Consider the following 23,909-nt stretch of genomic DNA (forward strand, 5'->3'; position numbering starts at 1 on the left):
GATACTAGCGTTCAACCAGTAAAGTTTTCCCTGACAGAGGCTGGGGAAATGCCTAGCTTTCACATGCAATAGGCAAGATGTACCAGTGAATTATCAGAGGCTGAGGCAGGCTGTCTCTACTGCCTGATCCCAGACACAAAGAGTCACATTTCCCTTAACCTATGCTGTCACCTCTAGAATTTCAGGTAAAGATATAAAAATTAACTTTTTCTTTGTCTCACGTGTGGGAAGAAAAAAACAAGTTTGCCCAACAAACATCTGAATGTATAAGCAAATTCATATATGTGATGTATGATAAAGACATTATACTTACCTTCACTTTTCCCTGAAAAAAGAAAACAAAATGCTTATTATTAAAAACTTCTTCGAGATGCTCCTTTTAAACTGCTACACTTCCACAAAAATAAGACTTAGTAGAGGTTACTTCTAGTTCATCAGGTCACCCACATAAATAAAATCTTAGAGTGAGATGTGCCTGTGACTGCAACTCTTTCTGGTGATGAAAGGAATTATGCCCGATTTGACTAAACGGTTTCATCTCCAAGAGCCTGAATAAAGAGTATTTTCAGCTTGTCCAAGATTTAATATGGGCTGACAGGAAAGAATAATCTAACCTATCATCTGAGAGTACTCTTAAATATCTTAAGGACTCACAGTTATTTGGCTGTCGGAGTCTTTTCACTTATTTATTTGTTCTACAGCTATAACACAGTTTCTGCTAAAGATGAGTGTTATTGCTTCCAAACTCTCGGGACTGACATTATAAAATTTTACCTTATTCAGGAATATTTTTAAAGACTATTTGTAAGATTCAAATTATGCACAATTCAGTAGTTTGTATGCAGCTGCTCATTAACTATTGAAAAACTGTCTTCATTTTGCCACTTTTTTTTTTTTTTTTTTGTGGTATGCGGGCCTCTCACTGCTGTGGCCTCTCTCGTTGCGGAGCATAGGCTCCGGACGCGCAGGCTCAGAGGCCATGGCTCACGGGCCCAGCCGCTCCGCGGCATGTGGGATGTTCCCGGACCGGGGCATGAACCCATGTCCCCTGCATCGGCAGGCGGACTCTCAACCACTGCGCCACCAGGGAAGCCCTTGCCACTTTTATTTAATGCCATTGTTTATTAAAGTACCATATGCTCATTGCAAATATATGTTAAAAAAAAAGAAGACAAAGATAAAATAAAAAATATCATCCATAACTCCCTCTGCCCAAAGATAAATACCATTTACATTTTGGTAAATGTCTTTTTTCTTTGTGTACAGGATATTTAGATATTATATCAATTATGTTTTTATAAAAAATATATTATAGGGCTTCCCTGGTGGCGCAGTGGTTGAGAGTCTGCCTGCCGATGCAGGGGACGCGGGTTCGTGCCCCGGTCTGGGAAGATCCCACATGCCGCGGAGCGGCTGGTCCCGTGAGACATGGCCGCTGAGCCTACGCGTCCAAAGCCTGTGCTCCGCAACGGGAGAGGCCACAACAGTGAGAGGCCCGCATACCGCAGAAAAAAAAAAAAATATATATATATATATATATATATTATACATACTGTTTGATACCTGCTTCTTCTCCTAAATGTGCTATTGATCACCACTGATATAAATGAATATAAATCTTCAGCAACATTTAGAATGGCTATATTCTACTATATGAATATACCATAATTCATTTAACCAGTTCCCTAACGATAAACATTGAAATTGTTCCCATTTATCTTTAAAATAAGTGAGGGTGGTTAATTAACTTATCAGATCATAATGTGAGTTCACAGTGAAGATGATCTCTTGCCTGGGAATTTGCATTTCATCTGATAGTAAATCAATAGTTTCCACTGAGTACCATATGTGACTCCATATAAATCCAAAAGCCTTGTTTAAAGATGCTCTTTCATTTCTAAGAATGACTAGTCTGCCAACATTTAGGGAACGTTGCAATCTCACTGCCTTCCAGGAGGAAATTCATGTTTATTGACTCTATGAGATCAGCAGCTTTTCAAATAAATTTAAAAAATGAAAACCATTCCACATTTACTAAAAGTACATCAAAGATTTCATCAGTAAGCACATATTCAGAGAACAGGGCTATATATTTCCTAAGGAAAAAGCCTGAAATCATACACTTGAAATGGTTTATTCAACAAACTGTTCTGTGTATTATAGACTGGGCAGGGTTCGTGAGTTTCAATTTTACATCCCCTCTGCACCTACACAGTGCCTAGCACATAGTAAATGGTGGATAATCATTTGTTGGAGGAACAAGTGATTTTCACTACTGTAGACAAGACCATTAAATGAGGAGGGTGAATTTCATTAATCATTTATCTAACAAACTATTCCATCTGTTATGTTCCAGACTCTGTATTAAGGGATTAAATCAATAAATGCGGCCCATATGTCCAAAGTACCAGGGTAGATCAATAGATATATAAATAATATTAAAATAATGCTAGCAAGTGGAAAGAGCTGTAAGAGGAACAAAACAATACATAAGATCACTTTATGAGGAGAGAAAGATTACTTCCAGTTAAGAGGATCAGGGAAATTTGGGCGGGGAAGGCAGCATTTAAGCCAAACCCTGAGTGTAAGTAGAAAATGAAAAATGTTAATGAGCTATAAAGTCATGTGAATTTGAAATCAGACTCCCAATATATACAACAATTTCAAGTTTTAGGAAAGATGTGAGGCAGAAGTTTTTTGATATTCATTCAACTCAAAGATGAGTACAAATAGTAGAAAGCCTGAACACACACATTCTGCAAAAATGCGTAAAAGAATAAATGTATAACTTAAACTTAATCCTATGATAGTCTAACACAATGAACTTCATTACAAAAATACTCCTTACTGAAGTGTAGTATTTTCAACACCAATTACTCTGCAAGAATGAGACATAACTTCGGTGAAAACAAGAATATATGATCTCAGCTGCTCTTGCCAACCCTTATCTTGCCTTCTCCTTCCTTCTAACCAAAGTTCACTGGCTGAAAAATAACAGTGCAAATAAATAACTCACCGTGACCAGAAGCCAAAGGATTTAAAGGTCTTTTAATTGTCTGTGGCCTACAAACAAAAGAATTAAAGTATAAAGTATAAAATATAAATATGTTACCCATCATGTTATAATTATTTAAGTAAAAGTGAAATTATCTCGAAAAGTTTTTTAATGACTATATCCAAAATAAAATTGTTTTATTGACCTTATAAAATATTTATTTGCTCTAACTGCTTTAAGGGAGGGTGGTTATTTGTTTTAGTGATAATAGTTTCTGATCTTTTCCCATTGTAGCAGCTAGAAAGTCATTTCCTAATCACTTCTTCAAACAAAGGAAGAAAAAAATACCAGTCTAGCTCTTCTCCTAGAGTTACTAATGTTTTTATATATATCATATATGTGTGTGTGTGTCACAAAGTACACTCCTACTTGAAAGACAAACAAGCAAAAAATGTAAATATCCAACACAAGCACTAAAATAAAAAAGGGAAAAAACTGTGGGTAGATTATTTTCCACTTTGGTAATTTTAAGTACATCAGTTTGCCCTGAGGCCATCAAGTTTGTTATGATTTCAATAATAGGTAGTTTTTAACAAGAAAAAAAAGAGAGAGTTAGTATGTCACTAAAGTGTTTTTAAATCTCAAAATAAATATTCATTAGTATCTTTAGTAGAGTGTAGGGATTGTTTTAATGTCCTTTTATCTATTTTACAAATTTGCACAGCTTGAGACATTTTGAGAACAGAACATGTAAGTTGTATTTTAACATCCTCAATTTAGTGCCTCATACATTGTTTATAGTTTAGAAATATTATGGGGACCATGATATAAACTAGTTAGGAAGTAACCACAAAACTTATACAAAATCTAAAAAATGCTTTAGTTGGACTTTATTTTACTTCACATCAAAAAAAATTAAGGAAAAAAACCTTTAAAGTCAGTCAATAAACTCAGTAAACCAAACATTCCTAATAATAGTCAAGAGAATTTAAATGAAATACATGGCAGAAATGAGTAAATAATGAAAACTCTCCACTTCCCAAACTGTAGAAATTCTGCAAGTCAAAAAAAGAAATTGCTGATCTCTTATGCATATATTTGACATAAAAAGTGAAATGTATTTTTGCCACTTTTGGGAACTCCAGAAATCTTCCCAGAACTATCCCCATCTCTGAGATAGCATAACGCTTGTGTGCACACAGGCGTGCACAAACACACGCATCCCTTCCAAAAACCAGTACATACATTGTTTACAGCCTAGAGGCTTACAAGTGGACAAACTTGAAGCATGTCTCAGTCTCTCAATGATCAAATTGACAGCTTCCATTGTAGTGGGTAACAGTACAAAGGGGGTTCTTCCACTTACTAGATCTTTGACACTAGACAAATCACTTAACCTTTCCAACCCTCAGTTTCTCCATCTATAAACAGTGATGACTACAACACAGGGGTATTACAAGGACTAAAGGAGAAAATGTATGTAACATGCTTAGCACAATACCTGGCACACCGTGAGTGCTCAAATGTTACTAATTATAATTATTCTCCGAAAAGAATTTAACTTTAAAGCAGGTAAAATAACTATAGCCACAAAAGAGGAGTATAGAGCACCAAAAAGAGAATTAGGAATTATACATCCTAATCTATTCCCTGCCACTAACTATATGATCTCTCCGGCTCTAGCTTACTTCATCTATAAAATGAAATTCTAGTACAGCAGAAACTAACAGAACATTGTAAAGCAACTACACTCCAATAAAAATTAATTTAAAATTTTAGATTCTATAATTCACTTAAGGAACATTTGTGAAATGCCTACAATATTCCCATAAAAGTCTAACACTGTTCTAAGTCTTTTAAAGAACAAAGAATTATTTGTTGAAACGCATGTCCACATGTTTCCCCAGAGGGGAACTGGATTAATGAACAAGTACGTTTCCACGTCCAAATACATCCTTTAATAAGGTGAATTTGATTTGTTCTGTTAAATCATTGTGATTTTATTTGTTTATAAAGAGAAATGAACACATCTTTCAGGAATTTCGAAATGAAAATGACACGTACTTAAAACAGTTTTCTTCATAGATGACATTCCATATCTTCCAAGCATCTGGTCCCTTGTAACCCGTGTAGCGCTCAGGATTCAGGAGCAAATCGACATATTCAGCATCAGGAGACTGTATGTCTGTAAAATAAAATGTTTTAATAATCTTCCTTCTTTTCAGTAACCTTAAAGAGCTAATATGACCAGACTGTATTCCATCGATTCTAAGGCACTACAAATGTAACAATGCATCTAGGATTTAAAAACACCTTTTTAGGAGAAATCCTAAGAAGAAGGGAAAAGAAGGAACAAACACAGCCACATTAAATTACACACTGTTTACAAAAGCATCTTGGTTTTAGAAATGGTAAAAAAAAATAGGAATATGTGAATTTTAGAATTGAAGGGACATAGTAATTCAATTTTTATAAGCTATCCAGGCAAAGAATATACCATACATTTCTCATCACATTAACCACAAGCAGTTCATCAGTAACTAAGGTAAATGAAGATATATTAGTACCATACAGTTTATTACCAAATACTTCCTTCTTACATGACCACCATCAGGATGCACTACAAAGCTGTCCCACAGGTATAATCCTAAATATTCAAAAAGTTATAAGCAGGATGATATTTGTATCAGCATTATTTATAAAAGGGAAAATCAGAAGCAACCTAAATGTCCAACAGAGCAGAGCATGGTCTCTGGAGCGAGAGTGCCTGGGTTAGAATCCAGGACCCGCTACTTATTCACTTCGGAACCGTGGTCAAGTTATGTAAATTCTCTATGCCTTGGTGCCCTCATTTGTAAAATGGAGATAATACTCATAGCATTACTGTGAGACATAAAGAAGTTTATATGTGCAGAGTGCTTAGAACAACAGTAAGAGTATAATAAATATTAACTACGGCATTGGTATTATGATATATCTTAATAGACCATTTTACAGTCAACAGAACTGTTAAGTACAAAGGCTGCCTAATAAAATGAAAAGATAAGCATTATAGAAAAGTTAATTACAGAGATATATGGAAAACATACCAAAATTGGTGGGATATTGGTTTCTCATATGTTCTATAAATTTGTATAATATAACTTTAAAATAAAACCAAAAAAATATGGCCCCTGATCCTCAGTGGCTTTGGGGAATTAGTTAATAACACAGTAATACCGGACTCATCGATAAAGCTTAACAGTATGAACCAACAAAGAATGAGGAAGTGAGTGAAAATGGCCTCAAAGCAACCAAAGTAGATGACAAAAATCTGAGCAGAAAGATGCTTACACGAGACTCCATCAAGCTCTCTAGAGTACCTACTTCTCATTTAAAAAACAAAGATAAAACTATGCTTGGTTATTTTTATCCCAATTCACAGTTCATTAGAGTCACAAATTGGGGGAAAATTTGCTTCTAGAAACAGCCCAGTGACAGCACCTAGAAATAACAGAGTCCAAGGCAGAAGTAGCAATTAAAATAACTAGAAGAAGTAAAAATAAAAATTAAAAAAACAAATCTGCATGGAATCACCTAGTTCAGGAGCAGATATCTCTGTTCATCTCAATTAATACTATAGGTATTACCTCCGTATAGCAAACTATAATAAATTCATAAAAAATAACTCTGACTCTTAAAAAATATATATAAATAACACTCAGCATCTAGTACTTTAAGACAGAAAACTAATCACCAAGGAATGATTAAATTTTTAATATCTTGCTTTGTTAGAGATAAACATTAGTTGACATAATTTTACTTACAACAAATACTTCCTCTCTCCCAACTTTACTAAAAAAAAGGTTACTATAACCTTATTTTGCCAGGTAACAAAAGCTCAAATTTCTAATTAGGATTTACAAAATACCTTGTATCCTCTACCTACCATTTACATACATTATTTATTCCTTACAAAGCTGTCCTTTTTTTTTTAATATTTACCCTCCTTTAACAGAAGAAACAAATATAAATGGACAAGTTATTCACCCAAGATAACAGAACTCCACCATATAAGGAGTGACTTATTGATTTGTGACACAAATGTAAGCATGTAGTCTTAAAAGGATACTTTGGTTAAAGTATTACCATTCTTTCTCTAACACTGCAGGCCTAAAAAAATTATGCTGCATGTTATAAGTTGAATTTTATCTCACATAGCAATGTTTAAGCCAAAGAATCCTTGCAGAAAAGATGGCAAAGTTAGGGTTGGGAGAGCATTTTATTCCCCTTTCTTTACTGGCCTAAAGCTAGATATAAGTCTACAGTTCTTTACCCAACACCCTTGGGGCCAAATGTATTTTGGAAATCAGAACTTTTCAGATTTTAGAAAGGTAATACAGTACATGCAACATATGTTCAATATTATTCTAGCAGGGACTGGGACAGCAACCTTTAATCAAACACATAAAAACATGAATAGAAACATGCAGTAAAAACATGAATATTCACACTGAATGAATCTGTACTAAATTTAAGGAGAAAAATGTTCATTTTTCAAAGTTTTCAGATTTGAGAATTAGGAATAAAGGGTTATAGATATGTATCTGCCAAAATATGGTCATGGTTTTTATTAAGGAAAGCATATGTATCTTTTTTTTCCAAAATGAAGCCACAAATTAAAAATAATTACTTTCCCTTTTTCTTCCCTCTTTTTTTGGGGGGGAAAGGGGTGTTGCAAGATTCATCTTTTGCTTATAATTAAAATGATCTATATCGTTCTTTTCACTGATTTTTTAGAAGATCATTAATCTGTTCCAAAAGAACCAAAGAAGGATACAAAAACTCAATTTGGTTTAATTTTGTTTAGCCAATTAAAAGGCTAACAAACTTACAAAAAAGGAGATACTAAAAAAAAGGAAGACTAGGAGAATCTATAAATCTAAATAAATAAATCCATAAATCAAATGTTTCTAATGGGTTCTAGGGCTCCTAGATTTTAATCATACCAGAGCTCTGGCTTAGTTTTAGATGTCACAGACATAACTCATGGTTCATTTTTCTCTTTTCCAAAAATAACACAGACCATCATTAAGGAAAATATTTAACAATCCAAGGCCAATATATCAAAAGCAGGTTTTTGCAATCTCTACCTTTTATCTATTTATGCAAAATACCTGTACATATCACAAAAATTATATATATTACTAAGTACACAGAACTGCAAAACTCAGGAGGTAAATTTTTATTTTCCAGAAACTGGGTTTTCTTTTTAAATTGCTTTATTGTGGTAAAATATATATAACATGCAATTTGCCATTTTAACCATGTTTAAGAGCACAATTCAATGGCATTAATTTTATACATTCACAATGTTATGCAACCATCATTGCTGTTTCCAAACTTTTCTATGACCTCAAACAGAAACTCTGTAATCATTAAGCAATAACACCCCATTCTCCCCTCCCCCTAACTCCTGGTAACCTCAAATATACTTACTGCCTCTATCAATTTGCCTACTCTCTGTATATATTATAAGTGGAATCATAAAATATTTGTCCTTTTGTGTCTGGCCTATTTCATTTATCTTAATGTTTTCAATGTTTATCCATATTGCAGCATGTATCAGAACTTCATTTCTTTTTATGGCTGAATAGTATTCCATTGTACGTGTATATCACACTTTGTTCATACATTCATCTGCTGATGGATACTTGGGTTGTTTCTACCTTTTGGCTGTTGTGAATAATGCTGCTGTGAACATGGGTGTACAAGTATCTGCTTCCCTGTCTTCAGTATTTTGGGGTATATGCTGAGGAGTTGAACTGTTAAGTCATATGGTAATTCTGTGTTTAGCTTTTTGAGGAACTGCCAAACTGTTAGAAATAATTTTTAAAATTATTTAAAAAGAATTTCTTTTCCTTAGGCACAATCTTAATATGCATAGTATAAAAAAATGTTATACCATCAGCTTCACAGAAGTTGTCTGAGGAATCATCATGCTTGGTCCACTGAAGAACAGCCTTCTGTGTTTCTTCACTTTAAACAAAGAAAAGAAATAGAGGTATTCTTTTTCTTAAGTTAACATTTCACATGAAAAAGCATAAAATACTACTGCAAAAAAAACCCAAACCTTAGAGATTCATCCACAGCTCCAAGTCGTTCGGCTTGCTCACATTCTTCAATATTACTGGCTTCTTCAGAATACTAAAACAAAAGGGAAATAAATAGAATTCAACTGATTGCATTTTAAAAACTTTTAAAAAAGAATTTCAAAGGAATTTGGGGTTCTTTTATACCTAGCACCATCCCCCTGGCTTCAAAACTTAAAAAAGAAAAAATTAGCCCCACATTCCTCCTGAAACTAAAAAATAAAGTCTTTGCCCTTTGTCTTGTTGGCGAACACGATTTACTATTATGTAGACAAAATAAAGAATAGTTTAGAGTCTGATAACTCATTATCAAAATGTCCATTAAGAAAATCTTTGAGGTTAAAGAAATCACTTGGCAAGGAGTCATGGAGCAATGTCCCACTTTCCTAATGACCTAACTGTCAGCATCAGTTTTCTCTTCCATAAAATAAGTGGTTGGGCTAGATCTTGTGTGTCTACGATCCATTTCAGCTCTAAATGCCATGATTCTAAAAATGCCCTGGAATCTACCAAATCTTATAAAAAGTATTCCAATATCTTTAGGTGCTTAAAATATATTCTTTAACAACCATATTTCTTCTCAATGTCTAAGTCACTATATATATTCTGCTAGCTGTGTATATGGCACAGGGGAAGTGAGTGTGGATCATGAGATTTCACAACACACCAGTCATCACCACCATACAGCTAAAAGACAACATTGGAAGCAGGAGGCCACAAATTCAATCACTCAACAAATATTAACTGAGTGCCTATTATGTCCTTATTGTTCGGATGACCACACAAATGACTGTCCAGTCTAGGACTCTTTTGAGGATAAAAGGGAACACTAAAATAACTGAAATAATACAATTTTTTGAAATGCTTATGTACTGAATTACAACGTTGTTTCATTACATTGGTCGACCTAAAGACAGTTCAATTCAAAAACTACTTTCAAAAATGAAATTATTTTATACATAATTAAGTATTAATACGTAAAGGGATATGATGTATTCAGCCTACTCTCAAATGTTTCAGAAAACAATAAGAATACGTATATACAAAAAGCATGCTAAAACAAATGAGGCAAAGTATTAAAAATTAGTGAATGTTTATAAAAAGTGTACAAAATGCCTTTATATTAATATTGCTACTTTTCTATAAGTTAGGCATTATTTCAAAATAAGAAGTCAAAAATACTTATCAAAAAGTAAACAAAATTGTTCAAAAAATAACATATACCTATGTATTTTAATATACCTATGTATATTTAAAACAAAAATTTTTTAACTTTATTATTATAATTACCTGAATATTAAAACATAAATTAAACAAAATAACTTTTCTTAGTTCCTACTTAAGAATTTAATCAGCTTTGTAAGTCACATCTGTCTCAAAACTATGTCATTGGCATTTTTCCTGAAGAAAAATAATTTTTCCAATATGCTTATTATTTTCAATGTTTCATAAAATTGCCCACAATCGTCTTCAAAGTTAATTTTAAGGTTAATTTGAAATCATCCATACCTTCAAATGACTCTTCCCTGCAGATATAATTTTTAATTGAGAAAATATTCTCTCTACAGGTAAATATATGAAAATGTTTTAGCCCACATATTTTCGCAGTTCTATTCTTTGCCTCTAAAGTAAATTTCTTCAGTAAATATTCTAAGACAAGACTCATCAAATAAGTTGTCTTTATTTTTTAAATTATTTTAAATGTTTTGCCAAATAGAGATGCTATGAAATTGTAAGCCTTCTTAATTTCATTCCATTTCAGGTCAGAATATAAATTTATCCAGCTAAAAGCAAGAGTTCATCAAGAGGAGACTCTTCCCACAAGGGGAGAGTCTCCAAAATACAATTATAAAATTTCAGAATTTAATCTAGTATACCATTTGAGCTTTCCTCACTTAATGTGTACAATTCCTCCCTCATTTTCATAGGAATAAATATTTAAGGTCTTTGTTTACAATCTTTCTTATAATGAGTGCAACTTGCTAAACATTCAAAAGCTGAAATTTGTTTTGTTCTTTTCTTTAAGCATTCCACTAATTCATACTTTGAATAATGATTTTCTACTGATTTTGAAAATGATTTTCTACTGATTTTGAAAATGAAAATTTCTACTGATTTTGAAAATGCATTTAGAGGGCTCATTTATTAAAAATCAATCAACACCAATGAAGGACTCTTGGGTTGTTTTACAAAACAGTTCTTCAAAGGCTCAAACATTTATAAAATTGGATTGATGATGGACAGCAAAGTCCTACTGCCATGCTAAAGTAATATTTTCTTCAGCATCACCTTCATTTCAAAACTTTATAGTCATTACTTAGTGTATATATAAAAACAAAAACCTACATATTTTGGCAATTACCACTTCTATCTTAAGTGGTAAGATATCACAGCATGTTTGGATGCAGTTATGAATTATGTATGTACCTCAACCAATTAAAAATTCATTTCTGTTCCACAGATTTCTTGATTTAGTAAGGACACTGTTTTTACCAGGACATTGTTTTTATCAAAATCTGTAGGTGTATTATCACCACAAAACAAACCCTTTGTCTTCAATTTTGGACTTTAAATGCATTTATACTAACATTCAGTGACAAGTGTTTTCCTTCAACAGAATGCACTTCCAAAAGTTTTACTTCGAGTCCATCAACTGAATGAAAAAATCAAACAATTCTTGGAATTAAATGATTTTCTATTGGAAATAGCTGATAATGGCATCATCTAATTACTGCAAAGTTCTGCACTGGAGCCAACACATTAATAGCTATGACTTCACTCTGTGTAAGAATAAGAAAATGCGAAATTAAAAATGAGCAAAATTAGTTTAGATCTAAGGTGGAAAAAGTGCAGAACAGTGGTTGCCTCTAGGGAAGGAGTATGGATTGACTGGGACAGAGTATGAAGCAACTTTCTAGGGTAACAGTAACGTTCTACACTGAAACAGAAGCCTAAGTTACACAGGTGTATGCATTTAACAAATGCACACTTAAGATTTGTGCACTTCATTGTATATTAATTTTATGAAACATACGCATAAGCAAATATTGGACTCTACTTAATGATATACTTCCAGTTATGTATATATCTAGTTAATGACATATAGTGAGGGCAATGTGTACTGATGCTCACAATTTATTTGAAATGAATCAAAAAAATAAAATGGTTTAATGGATGGCTAGAAGGATCGACAGATGGACAGATATGTGGTAAAGTGAGTTTATGAAAACGTTAATGGAAGAATCTAGGTGATTAGTATAAGAGTATTCTCAGGAAAATTCCTTCAACTTTGCTGTATGCATGAAAATTTTCATAATAAAATATCAGAAAAATTTAATTTAGAACAGTTATTTAGTCTAAATGAAAAATCACATATCCCAGAATGATATGTAAATGCACTGTCTCCAGCTACACGTGTCAAATTGTTCTTTTTTTTTGCGGTACGCGGGCCTCTCACCGTTGTGGCCTCTCCCGTTGCGGAGCACAGGCTCTGGACGCGCAGGCTTAGCGGCCATGGCTCACGGGCCCAGCCGCTCTGCGGCATGTGGGATCTTCCCGGACCGGGGCACGAACCCGTGTCCCCTGCATCAGCAGGCGGACTCTCAACCACTGCGCCACCAGGGAAGCCCTCAAATTGTTGTCTTAAACACAGTTTTCTTAAAACAAACACTAACTTACAAAATAGATGCTAAGGCTGTATCAGCAGATCTGTGTGTTTGGATTTTCATATGATCAGTGATACTTCCATGGCCCTTATGGAGAGTAAACGATGACCTTTGTGCAAGTTATATGTCATCATCAACTGTTCTAAGAAATGGAAATTCAGTACTTCATTTTTCATTAAACAAGTACTTCCTTTTTCCTCTTTCAGTTATTTCAGGCAAAAGGATTCATTGTAAAATTTTAAAAGTACTAAATAGTAATAAGTGGTTGATTTGCACTATACAGTAAAGGATACAGCCACTATACAGGACTACTCTCTGTATGCAGGATTGCTCATCCTCTGTTTCCCATACATATTTCTCATAAGCCTAACCTCTAATTTCCCAGGTTTTTCACTGACCAGTCAAATGGCAGCTTGGCAGCTTAAGATATATCACAGGTGTGATACATACCACAGTACAAATGGCTGCTAACTCCAAAAGACCAGCAGCATAGTAGTGGTCAATGCTTCTCCCCCCGCTTGCCAAGACTGTAAGGACACAGGGAGGGGGAAGGGTAAGCTGGGGCAAAGTGAGAGAGTGGCATGGACAGATATACACTACCAAATGTAAAACAGATAGCTGGTGGGAAGCAGCTGCATAGCACAGGGAGATCAGCTCGGTGCTTTGTGACCACCTAGGGGGGTGGGATAGGGAGGGTGGGAGGGAGACGCAAGAGGGAGGGGATATGGGGATATATGTATATGTATAGCTGATTCACTTTGTTATAAAGCAGAAACTAACACACCATTGTAAAGCAGTTATTCTCCAATAAAGATGTTAAAAAAAAAAAAAAAGACTGTAAGGAGTTAGCTGTCCCCAGCCATTTGTGACTGACTGAAATTATTTTATCAGTAGTCACCTAGGATGTTGTCTTTGAAAGAAAGGTTTAGTTTCCTTACATCTAGAAAAGGTCAGGAGAAGAAGGACAAGTTATTATTGGTCATCTTTGTGTTGAAGTAAGAAGTCTTTAGTGTACATACATCTGAAATATTATATAAGAAAGAAGACAACAGAGGAAGCTAGAAATACAAAGCATTTGGTCAACCAAATCTATCCTAACTTATTTTGATGCAATTGTTAATATTTTATTTAAAAAATTTAAAACTCGAGACAAATAATAAATCAGACAGGATGCCAGAACAACAAGCATAAACTGGTTCTGTCCCAGGCAAACCTTGGCATATGGTCACTTTATTTGCTCTTGTTACTAAATAAGGGCTTTGGATTTTACTCCAAGGGAGATGGGGCGCTTTAAACAGACAGATACAATCTTATTTCTTTGATTAAAAAAAAAAATCACTCTGGGGCTTCCCTGGTGGCGCAGTGGTTAAGAATCGGCCTGCCAATGCAGGGGACAAGGGTTGGAGCCCTGGTCTGGGAAGATCCCACATGCTGTGGAGCAACTAAGCCCGTGCGCCACAACTACCGAGCCTGCACTCTAGAGCCCACGAGCCACAACTACTGAAGCCCACGCACCCTAGAGCCCGTGCTGCTCAACAAGAGAAGCCACCGCAATGAGAAGCCCGTGCACCACAATCAAGAGTAGCCCCCACTCGCTGCAATTAGAGAGAGCCCAAGGGCGGCAACGAAGAACGAACACAGCCAAAAATAAATAAATAAATAAATAAATAAATTTATTGAAAAAAAATCACTCTGGCTGCTGTCTTCAGAACAGACTAATATAGAGAGCATGGTTAGAAGTAGGCAGACCATTTAAGAGGCTACTGCCATAATCCAGACAAAAAGTGATAATGACTTGAAATACAGCAGCAGCAAACAATAAAGATTGTAAGATTCTGGGTGTATTTTAAAACACTGTAATCAAAAATTGAATTTGTTCACCAAAAAGGCCTTGAAACAATGACAACCCAGTAAGAATTAGCACCTCAATGGCTTAGGTTATGATCACTAAACACCATTTCTCACTAAAAGAGCTAAGCGTTCTTAGAAAAGTGGTTAATTCCAAGACTGAAGCACGAAAGGTACAAACTAAGCCTAGGACATCTTTTCATAATGGAAGGCAAAAAATCTACTAAGACTACTAGGATCATCTCAAAAGGCAACAATTCCTAACTTGAAGGAGCTTCTTATGGCCAAAGATGGAACTCAAGCATTGAAACAAATAATGACTAAATAACTAGAGAAGATTTCAATACATTAAATATGTCAAAACTTAAGTTCATATTAATACTTAAAAATAAAAACCTTATTGGGCAACTTTGGAGTGTGCTGGGGCATCAACTCATAATTATTCTGAAAACTGGTAAACAAAGGAAAAGAATGAAGCATTTATTCTATGTGTTCTATATAAACTGTATTTCAAGGCATCCAAAGAGTTGACAAGAAAAGGTCTTTATACAATAATAATGGATAGTTAGTGTAGGAAAAATGATAAAATTAGAATATCAATATTTTCAAACCCCTAATGAAATAACGTAACTAAGTAATAATCATCAAGGCTGCTAAAACCTTCAGGTAAAAAGCTAGTAGGGAACATTATAATGGACGTATAATGACCCAAAAGATCAATCTTAACATCATGAAAAAAAAGAGGAAACCAGACATTATGTGATGCAACTGTAAGTACACAGGAACTCTAATGAATATATATCAAAAAATTAATCTGAATCTGATAAGCCTTAATATCTAACTATAGGGCACCACATGCAAAAGAATGAAACTAACCCCTTTTTTACCCCATGTGCAAAAATCAACTCAAAATGGATTAAAGGCTTAAACTTAAGACCTGAACCCATAAGAAAACACAGAGGGTAAGCTCCTTGGTACCGGACTTAGCAAAGGTATTTTGGATTTGACACCAAAAGCAAAGGCAACAAAAGCAAAAATAAACAAATTGGGACTATGTCAAACTAAAAACCTTCCGCTCGGCAAAGGAAACCAATAACAAAATGAAAGGGCAGCCTACAGAATGGGAGAAAAATATGCAGATCAGTTATCTGGTAAGAGGTTAATATCCAAAATATATTAAAGAGCTCACACAACTTAATGGCAAAAAATCAAACAATTAAATTAAAAACTGGGCAGAGGAACTGAAAAGACATTTTTACAAAGAACACATACAAATGAGGTACCTGAAAAGGTGCTCAGCATCACTAATCATTAGGGAAATGCAAATCAAAACCATGAGACATCACCTCACACCTGTTAGAATGGCCATCACCAAAAAGACGAGATAACCAGCATTGGCAGGGATGAAGAGAAAAGGGAACTATTGTGCATTGTTGGTGGGAATGTAAATTGGTGCAACCACTATGAAAAACAGTATAGAGATTTCTCAAAAAATTAAAAATGGAACTACCAGATGCCCGAGCAATCCCATTTCTGAGTATATATCCCAAGGGAATGAAAACAGGATATCAAAGAGATATCTGCACTCCCATGTTCATTGCAGCATTATTCACAATAGTCAAGATATGTAAACAATCTGTCTGTCAATGGTTGAATGTAAAAAGAAGATGTGAGATATATATATGATGAAATATTATTCGGCCATGAGAAGGAAGGAAATCCTGCCATTTGCTACAACATGGATGGGCCTTGAGGGCACTGTGCTAAGTGAAATAAGCCAGACAGAGAAAGACAAGTACTGCATGGTATCACTCATATGTAGAAACAAAAAAAAAGGTCAAACTCATAGAAACAGAGAGTAGAAAAGTGGTTGCCAGGGGCAAGGAGGTGGGGAAAGCAGGGAGAGGTTGGTAAAAGGGTACAGACTTTCTGCTATAAGATGAATAAGGTCTGAGGATCTAATGTGTAACATGGTGACCACAGTTGATGTATCATTGTTGTTGTATTGTATCATTTATATTTGCTGAGAGTAGAACTTAAATGATCTCACCAAAAAAAAAAAAGGATAAATATGTGAGATGATGGATGAGTTAATTAACTAAATGAGAGGAATCCTTTCAAAATGTATGCATGTATCAAATCATCACAATGTACACTATAAACATCTTACAATTTTATTAGTCAACTGTACCTCGATAAAGCAGAAAATAAGTAATTTTAAAGGGGAATCTGACTCTGATAAGCTATAGTACTTAACTACCAGTTTATGGAAAATGAAGAGAGTGATATGTTAAATGACATGACAGGGATACAATCACTAAATACATAATGTGGGAAATTCTATAGGATATTGATTCATTTCCTTCAACACATAAGTGGCAAAGAAAGAAAAAAGGGCGGTGGGGTGGGGAATGAATCTAGATTAAAAGAGACTTAAGAGCAGGAAATGTTCAAGTAGAACCAGAAAATAAAGAAGTGCTAACAAAAGGGAAAAAAACAGTGATGGGGGTATGTCAAAGGGACACAGAAGCCAACTGAAACAGCTCCCAAGTGTGAAAACTGAAACGATATGAACAACAAAATAAAGGAGTACTAGGTTATAATTCACGATAGAAAATAAATACCCACAAGACAAAGAAATGACTGAACAAATAAGGAAATGGAGGGAAAAGATAACAAATCTCTCACATTGAAGAATTCCAAACAATTTATATCCTCAAGGAGATGAAGCACTCCTAAAATGTGGGCGGGGCCTAGTAACTTCCTTCCAAAGAATACAGTATGGAAAGGGCAAAAAAAGAATAAATCTGCAGTGGAGAAAGCTGACAAAAAATACCTCAGCCAGGTGATCAAGGTTAACATTAACAGTGATAAGTCATGTTGATAGTATGTACCCTTGATATAGGATGTGATGAAATGGCACTTTTTTTTTTTTTAACCTCTGTGGTCTTCTTTTCAAAAATACATAAGCCCAGTCTAATCATGGGAAAAATATCCGACAAATCCCAATTGAGGGACACTCCACAAAATACCTGACCAGTACTCCTCTGAAACACCTTATCGAAAACAAGGAAAGTCTGAGAAATCGTCACAGCCAAGAGGAGCCTAAGGAGACATGACAACTAAATATAATGTGGTTTCCAGGATGGGATCCTGGAACAGAAAAAGGACATTAGGTGGAAAACTAAGGAAATCTGAATGAACTATGGACTTTAATTAGTGATAACATATAAAAATTGTTTCATTAATTGTAACAAATGCACCATACTAATGTAAGATGTTAATTATAGAGGAAACTGGGTATGGGGTATACGGAAAAACTGTACTATCTCTACAATTTTTCTGTAAACCTAAAACTATTATAAATTTTTAAATTTATTTAAAAAGAGAGAGAGAGACATAGAGACATCAACCAAGTGCAATGGGTGGAATATGTTTGAATCCTGTTTCAAATCAGCTATTAAGGCACATACGAAAGAGAAATTGAGAACCCATAGAGAAATTGGAACCTGACTTTGGTTATGTGGGGCTTTTTTAGTGTTTTTTGTCTTAGAGATGTATATGAAGTATTTGTAAACAAAATGAGTTATCTCAGACTGGCTTTGAAATAACTGAGAGAATGGAATGGGAGGTACAGATGAAACAAGATTGACCACGTATTGGTAATTGCTAAAGCTGCGTGATGGGTACACATGTTTTATTTTGTTTTTTCCCCTCTACTTTTACCTTTCAAGCTTTCTTTAATAAAGGGTTAAAGAAAAGAAACAAATGAATTACAGCCACTGAGTACAAATAACTTTCAAGGGGTTTCACTGCAAAGGGGAGCAGAGAAGTGGGGTAGTAGCTGGCAGGGGAAGTGAATTTTTTTAGTTTTTGCTCAATGCTAGACGCATTAATAAGTATATGTACATACCTTGTAGCTTGCAGATTTAATTCCATCAGGAACTTCATCCTGAAAAAAAATTTTAAATGCTTTTAGATGACATTTATTCTATCTTCTGAAAAAATATTTTAAAGCTCTATGATTTATAAGAAAAATTCACAGAACAAATTACTGAAGTTAACAGGTTATTTTTTAACTGAGAATAGTTAGGCAGTCTTTATGTTATTTCTTCAAAGTAAACAAAAAATCCAACAAGTTATGCTATGGATTATACACATATTATATTATAGCACGGAAATGTAAAAATAGCACCTTAGCCATTATTCGTTTTTTGTTTGTTTTTTTTTTTGTGGTACGCGGGCCTTTCACTGTTGTGGCCTCTCCCACTGCGGAGCACAGGCTCTGGACACGCAGGCTCAGCGGCCATGGCTCACAGGCCTAGCCGCTCCGCGGCATGTGGGATCTTCCCGGATCGGGGCACGAACCCGTGTCCCCTGCATAGGCAGGCGGACTCTCAACCACTGCGCCACCAGGGAAGCCCACCATTATTCCTTTTAATGCTCAAATTGTCCCATATTTGGCCACTAGCAGACCCACTAAGTGCTGACCTGTGTCTTTTTTATCTGACCTGTCTTTATCTGCACCTGTGTCTTATTTATATTACCCCAGTAATCTTTAACAGCACTTTTTGTTTTCTGTTATGACAAGATACTCCAGGTTCATCTTATATATTTCTTGTTCCAGTCTTGGAATCAACTATTTTTTAAGGCGCTTTCCGCTTTCAGAGGAAAATGGTGCTAGTTTTTAGTTGTGTGTTGGCCACTTAACACAGGACCTATCTGCCTATCCTCAAGTGATGCTGTTAGTAGAGATAATGATATATGTGGGACAGCTCTGTAAATTGCAGGGTCCTATTCTAATGCTAAGTATATTCAGTACATTCCTGAAATAGATTACACCTGCCCAAAGGGAAGGACCCACACAGAGACAATCACTTTATTGTGTACTCTTCTACACTCTGAACTAGGTCAATGTATAGTCTTTTCCTATGACCAGATATTTAGACGGTTTCTAATTTTTTCATACAATAAACTATGCCAAATTTATAGACTGATTTCAGCAGAACTGACATCTTTACAATATTCAGTATTGCTTTATGGCCATCTTTGGACATCTATCTAATTATTTTAGTAAGTGATATTCTTAGCAGAATTGCTAGGTGAAAGGATATGTACTTTTTTTATTGTTTGGATACATTTGCTGAATTGATCTCCAAAAAGACTTAGCCACCGGAGTGCTCATTTCTTATTCCCAGACTAACACTGGATATTGTTTTTCTTTTTCACATTGGCCAATTAATAATGGAAGTGAAAGAACATTGTTCTGATTCACTGTAAAGGGAATAAATAACTGGCCTTTTGACTGACAGAGAGTCCAGCCTCTATGGGCAGACAATCTGAGAATTCCTAAGTAATTTGTGCAGACCCTAAGTAATTTGTGCAGACCCTCCCCAAGGAAGAAAATTAATACATCCACAGAAAAAGGGAGAGATTGTATTTGTACCTCAATTAATTTCATTTTTTTTAATACTACAAACATAACTTTGGGTAAGACATAAGAAGAAAAACAAATATCAAGCCAAAAGAACTATTAATCTCAGTAATAAATCAAAGGACTATATTAACCACAAAATTTAAATTCTATTATTATGAAGACAGAACAATTCAAAATAGGTTTTATATTTGTAAGTTTAGGTTTTTAATATGTTAATTTTAAACAACATTATATTTAACCTAAGGATTGAAATATTATTTCAGTTATATTGGCCCCTTTCAAAAGTCGCAATTATTCAAAAACACATGTGACAGTTCTTAAACGTATACACTGTTCTTACCGATTGACAAAGCTTGACAGCACAATCCCTTCTTCCACACTGGCTGATGTCATTCCAGAAAGGACACAGCCTTTTCAGGTTTACCTGTAAAATAAAATATTAGAAAAAAGTTATAAAAGTAAGAATTTTGAGATTATAACAGACAGATGTGGAATTATGATACTATAACCTGGTCATGTTAACGGCTACAATTATTCTATTTCTTCCACTAACCAGCTGTCAAGTTTCAGTGGTGGTATAAGTGTGTAGCTGGTAAGAATAAATTGGTAGACTTGGTTAAAAAGACAAACTCTGCTACTAAACAGACTCTGAACAGATGGCAACCGGGAGCCAAAGTAGCTCATGTTATCACTGCTCAACTCACAGTCTTCTTTTTTTTTTCTTTTTCAACTCACAGTCTTTTAATGAAAGTAACAGCTAACAGACAATTGTGAACTCAGATTGTAACTACATACTCCAATGATGAGGTTTTCTAAACTCTTTCAATAGATATCTCAAGATAAAATGTCACAAGTGACTTGTTAAAACAATACAGGTCAGAACAAAGTCATGCTTCTTCTCAAAAATATTTCTCTTTTTAAATTAATTGGAGTAAATCTGATGTTTTAGAATGTTATGAACAACTCATGACTTTGATAATGATATAATAGTTTCTGTTCTGACTTCAATTTAACCAACTAGGTTCTAACTCTAGTGTTCAAAACTCAATTACTGAAATTAAAAGTATCCAATGGGTCGTTTTAGAACCATACGGTTCATTCTTGTGAACTGCATTTTCCTAATATAGCCTTGCTCAATTTTAAATAATAAGCACAATTTTGAAGCTTAGTGATTCCTAAGAAAATGTAATTATCCATTTAAACGTTAAGTGTTCCTATACCAAAAAAAAATTGTTTTAAATACCTTGTAATATCTAAAGTAGTTGCTTTCCAGGAGTTTTTGAAGTCTTGGGAAAAGCCTGTAGTTATTAAATTTATCAATAGTTTCAACATCACAGGTACAATCATCCAAGTAACCACTAACCTGTTACAAAGAAAATGGAATGTTATATCAAAATGCCATAGACACAACAGGGTTTTTTCCTTACACGGTTATGATAAAAGAGCCCTTCACTCAACCAACCCCTAGCTTCCCTCCTCCCCATAGTTTTCTGAGATGGGACATGACCATAATCTAGTGATGCTATTGCTCTTACTATATACCTATAGGAACGCAGTGGATACCTTTTGTAAGGTGGATGTACTGAGCTCATAATGACACACATACCCCCAAAGAGTTGGTCCCCTGCAGCCACTCTATAACACTGCTCCCCAAGACTGACCGGGGGTGGGCATCTAAGCCAAAACAAGTCATGGTCCCCTCTCCAGGAATCAGGAATTGAGGCTAAGAAGGAGCAATGTCTCCCTCTGTCACTAAACCAGTGAACAAGTAAACTCAGACCATATTCCATCACATGAACTGAGGAGCACGTGAGCCAGCTGGCAGAGAGAGGAAAGATTTTTAAAGACACAGAGAAGCAGAGATAGGAGATGGAGAACATATGCTAGCTGGATTCCCTAGGGTTTGCCTGCTCCCACTTCCACCATCTTTCCTGAAGCCCAGTGGCATTCCCATCCTTGGTTTTTCTGAGACTCTATATTCTTATAATTCAGTTGTCTCTATCTTTCCTTTATTTTAGTTTCCCACAGGATGTGTAGGTCACAGACAAGCTTGGTGAATGTATAAAAAGAAGCGATATTGAATTTATAAGAGAAACAATAATTCATTATAAGGATCTAACAACCCTCAAATATTGGCCATGACAATTTTTATAGATTTGAAATGGTACTTAGAAATTACTTATCCTTAGCAACACTGAGATAGCAAATTAACCACAAAGCCAATCCTGATCTTCAAATGCTTAAAACCAATGTCTTAACTGTATTTACTAAATCAAACTATTAAATCATGTTATAATTAGAGGCAATGGGAAATCATATTATAATCAGGCATTGTTAACAGTTGTGAAGCTAAAATTCTGAGATGTTTATTTGGGACTAGGCAAGCACCTAACAGAATTAATTAAGCAGTGCTTTTAAGCAAGTAAAAAATATATTATGATTTTTTTAAACTAAAATTTTTATTTTTTTAATAGACAGCATGCTGCAGAAAAGAGATCCTTATACTTTGGTCTGAATATTTACATTATAAACCACTTTGGATTATATTTTAGGGAGAGTTATTGACAATAAAAAATAATTTAAAAATCTGTTGGTAAGGAAACAAATTAAGAATACTTCATTGAAATACTGAATTTAGGTGTTTTCCTTTTGGAACATGTAAAATCCTACACTATCTTTTAATTTTAGAACATCACAAAACAGTAATGGAAATTTTTCACCTAAGAGATAAGAATACTTGGGATGATGACGGCAATATTCAAGAGCTAAGTTTTTTGTTTGTTTGTTTGTTTAGCCAATTTGCCTAGTCTTATTTGTTTTGGACTAAAGAATTCAGTTTCTAGAGATCTGATCTACATTTTTTGTCACTGTAATAACTATTTTCATTTCATATGCAAATGTGTCCTTGTTTCCTGTAAAAATTATCTGAGTACACAAGAATCTTAGAGCCCTAATTTTGGGTACCAACAAAACAAAAGTGCTTCTAACCCAGATGATTTGATTTCTCACACCTCTTTCTTTTGAGCCTTCAAAGCAAAACTTCTAAGAGCATAAAATAAGCTACTGTTTCTCCTCTTGGATACAAATTATTATACAAAGAACAACAGGCACAAAGGCTGCAAAGGCCAAAGAGACACATGCCAGATAGAGATATTAAATCACAAAAGAAAAAAAACACAAAAATCTTAAGAGGAAGGGTTTGAGGCAATCCATTTCTCTTTCCCCCTGCCCCGAGGAATTCATTTTTAAGGTAAAAATCTATCCTCCCCTCTTTTGGAAAGCTGCCCCTCAGGTACCATTCACCCCCTGCTCAGTTAACTGTCTCTCCTATGTGTTCCCATGACACTCCACATACTCCTACACAAGAATTACCTCACTGTACTCAATGTATCTATTTCACTCCCACCCACTAGAGTTAAGACCCTTGAGAGCAAACTCATGTTTGTTCATTTTTGTATTCCCGGTCCTGAGCACTGTATTTCTAGAAAGCACACAGTAGATGCTCAATAATTATTTGTGGAATGGGTTGGTGAATGAATTAATGAATGCTGTCCATTGTCACTCTCATTCACTGGAGCCCAGCACTGCACTGCCTAATTATAACTATGTACTTCCATGTCACCTATGGTGGTGCTCAGTGCCAGACCATGCCAACTCAAGGGGCAGGAATGCACTCACAGAGCAAGGAAAGCAAGCAGTAAAGGCAAACAACCCTTTGTGTCCAATATTCTACCGATCTATATCCTAATTACAAAGGGAATGATAAGAAGCCCCAAATCAGAAAGAAATGCAAGATGCCTCCAGAGCAGAGGTGGCTTATAACCTAGAGGCCA

The 23,909-nt window shown here is 34.9% G+C and overlaps 1 protein-coding gene across 2 annotated transcripts in view; it reads right to left on the bottom strand.

Moving 5' to 3' along the window:
• The window catches only part of ERO1A (endoplasmic reticulum oxidoreductase 1 alpha), a 44,375-nt gene that overhangs the window by 13,931 nt on the left and 6,535 nt on the right, over positions 1–23,909 (bottom strand). The window contains exons 2-9 of one of the 2 annotated variants that reach the window (XM_081228093.1): positions 21,320–21,439; positions 20,417–20,500; positions 18,553–18,591; positions 9,108–9,181; positions 8,940–9,013; positions 5,060–5,180; positions 3,017–3,063; positions 314–325 (exon numbers count right to left, since the gene is read on the bottom strand). In XM_081228093.1, coding sequence (XP_081084219.1) covers positions 314–325; positions 3,017–3,063; positions 5,060–5,180; positions 8,940–9,013; positions 9,108–9,181; positions 18,553–18,591; positions 20,417–20,500; positions 21,320–21,439 — 571 coding nt within the window. The remainder of the gene's footprint in view (positions 1–313; positions 326–3,016; positions 3,064–5,059; positions 5,181–8,939; positions 9,014–9,107; positions 9,182–18,552; positions 18,592–20,416; positions 20,501–21,319; positions 21,440–23,909) is intronic. The other variant, XM_081228094.1, reaches the window with a different exon arrangement.

This window comes from Mesoplodon bidens (assembly GCF_964165515.1).
Source record: "Mesoplodon bidens genome assembly, chromosome: 3".
In the NCBI taxonomy this organism is placed as follows: domain Eukaryota; kingdom Metazoa; phylum Chordata; class Mammalia; order Artiodactyla; family Ziphiidae; genus Mesoplodon; species Mesoplodon bidens.